The 1,463-nt window shown below is 40.7% G+C and overlaps 1 protein-coding gene across 1 annotated transcript in view; it reads right to left on the reverse strand.

Moving 5' to 3' along the window:
• The window catches only part of LOC106525047 (gastrula zinc finger protein XlCGF52.1), a 33,283-nt gene extending 32,720 nt beyond the window's left edge, over positions 1 to 563 (reverse strand). The window contains exon 1 of the mRNA XM_014019152.1: positions 428 to 563. Within this exon, the coding sequence (XP_013874606.1) occupies positions 428 to 437 (10 nt within the window). The 5' untranslated portion in view covers positions 438 to 563. The remainder of the gene's footprint in view (positions 1 to 427) is intronic.
• Positions 564 to 1,463: the final 900 nt, after the last annotated feature.

Raw genomic sequence — 1,463 nt, forward strand, 5'->3', positions numbered from 1 at the left:
ATCACTACAGGGTAGCGGATGGTCACGCAAACCCAGGTGAAGCCGACGTCAGCTGAAGGGTAGACCGTCTCATTTCACAGCAGTTTTGAGCAGCCTACCCGGCCCAGCGAGGACGTGGCCGACATGGCCCAGCCCATGAATTGAGTCACAGCCATAGAACTGGATCGAATGAAGGCACTCTTACACAGGCGATTCGTTCCCCCATGTTTGTTATTCCGAATGGATGTAATAAACTGCAATTTCGTTCTGCATTGCATCATTGATGTTGTGTGTGAATGACAATAAAGCAGATTCTGATGTCTGATCCAGTTCTATAAATAGATGGTCATATTCACCTCACGGGTTATTGCTAACTCCGTTGGCTACAGCAGCTACAGCAGCTACAGCTAGCTTAGCATCGCTGTAGGGCGAATAAAAAAATACAAACCTGCGCTCATTTCCTCTCCAAGGCTCCAGTTCTTCTTAGAAATGTTTCCTCCACAGATTCATCCAGTCTGTCTGACCCACTATCTCCACTTTCTTCACCTCGGTGAACATATGGATTAGATATTAGCTCCGTTCGACTCGGCTAGTTACCACCAGAGCTCTGGTTACCACAACAAAGAAGAAGTATCGCGAGACCGTGATTCGRTTGCGAGTCCATGATCACGTGACTACTCTGAAGGAGGCCTCGTGACGTCACATCAGCGTTGAACTGTTTCAACTCAAGACTTCAGAAAAATGACCTGATTCAGGTGAAAGCTGTGGTTTTTTAGAGGAGGTGCCACATGAAAGAGTCTTCACAGCCGGAGAGGTAGCAGCAAAGAAGAGGAACAGATTAAAGTCCATCTCAGATAAAAMTATCTCCTTTTTAAATAAAAATTATATTTGAACCCCTCTTCCTTTTTAACTTCACTCCCTCTTACACAAGTGTTTTCATTTTACTCTTTCTTTTAAAATATTTTGTGGTGGTCTTTCTATCAGTCTTTCTAAAGTATATTTCTGTTTAATATTTTAGTTAGGTATCAAAATGTAGAAAAAACACAAAGTATTTGTTTCCAGATAAATAACAGTTGGAGACATCAGGATCACCATGTTGGAGTGATGGATGTGGAACATTGATCACATGTGGGAGAACTGAGTTCAAATCCTGAGTGTTTTTTACACTTTATAAACTGTAGTAAAATGCTATGATTAATGAAATACAATACAGATAATTACTAAACTTAATGTTAGTGTCTGCTGGTGTGGAGTGTGGCTCATAATGTCTGTCATCCTGAACTAAAGTTCATATAAATTCATTTAGTAGTCTGGACAAACAAGACACACGTTTATATTTCATTTCAATCGGTGGCAGATGCTGGTCTTTCAAGGAGAGGAAGCACTATAAAATGTGTGGGTTATGAATTCTACCCTCCGTTCCTTTTCAAGAAAAAGATCAGTGACCCTGTCACAGATTTTTTTTTAGTTTATGGTATTTTTTC

The sequence above is a fragment of the Austrofundulus limnaeus genome, unplaced genomic scaffold, assembly GCF_001266775.1.
Source record: "Austrofundulus limnaeus strain Quisiro unplaced genomic scaffold, Austrofundulus_limnaeus-1.0 Scaffold210, whole genome shotgun sequence".
NCBI classification, from domain to species: Eukaryota; Metazoa; Chordata; class Actinopteri; order Cyprinodontiformes; family Rivulidae; genus Austrofundulus; species Austrofundulus limnaeus.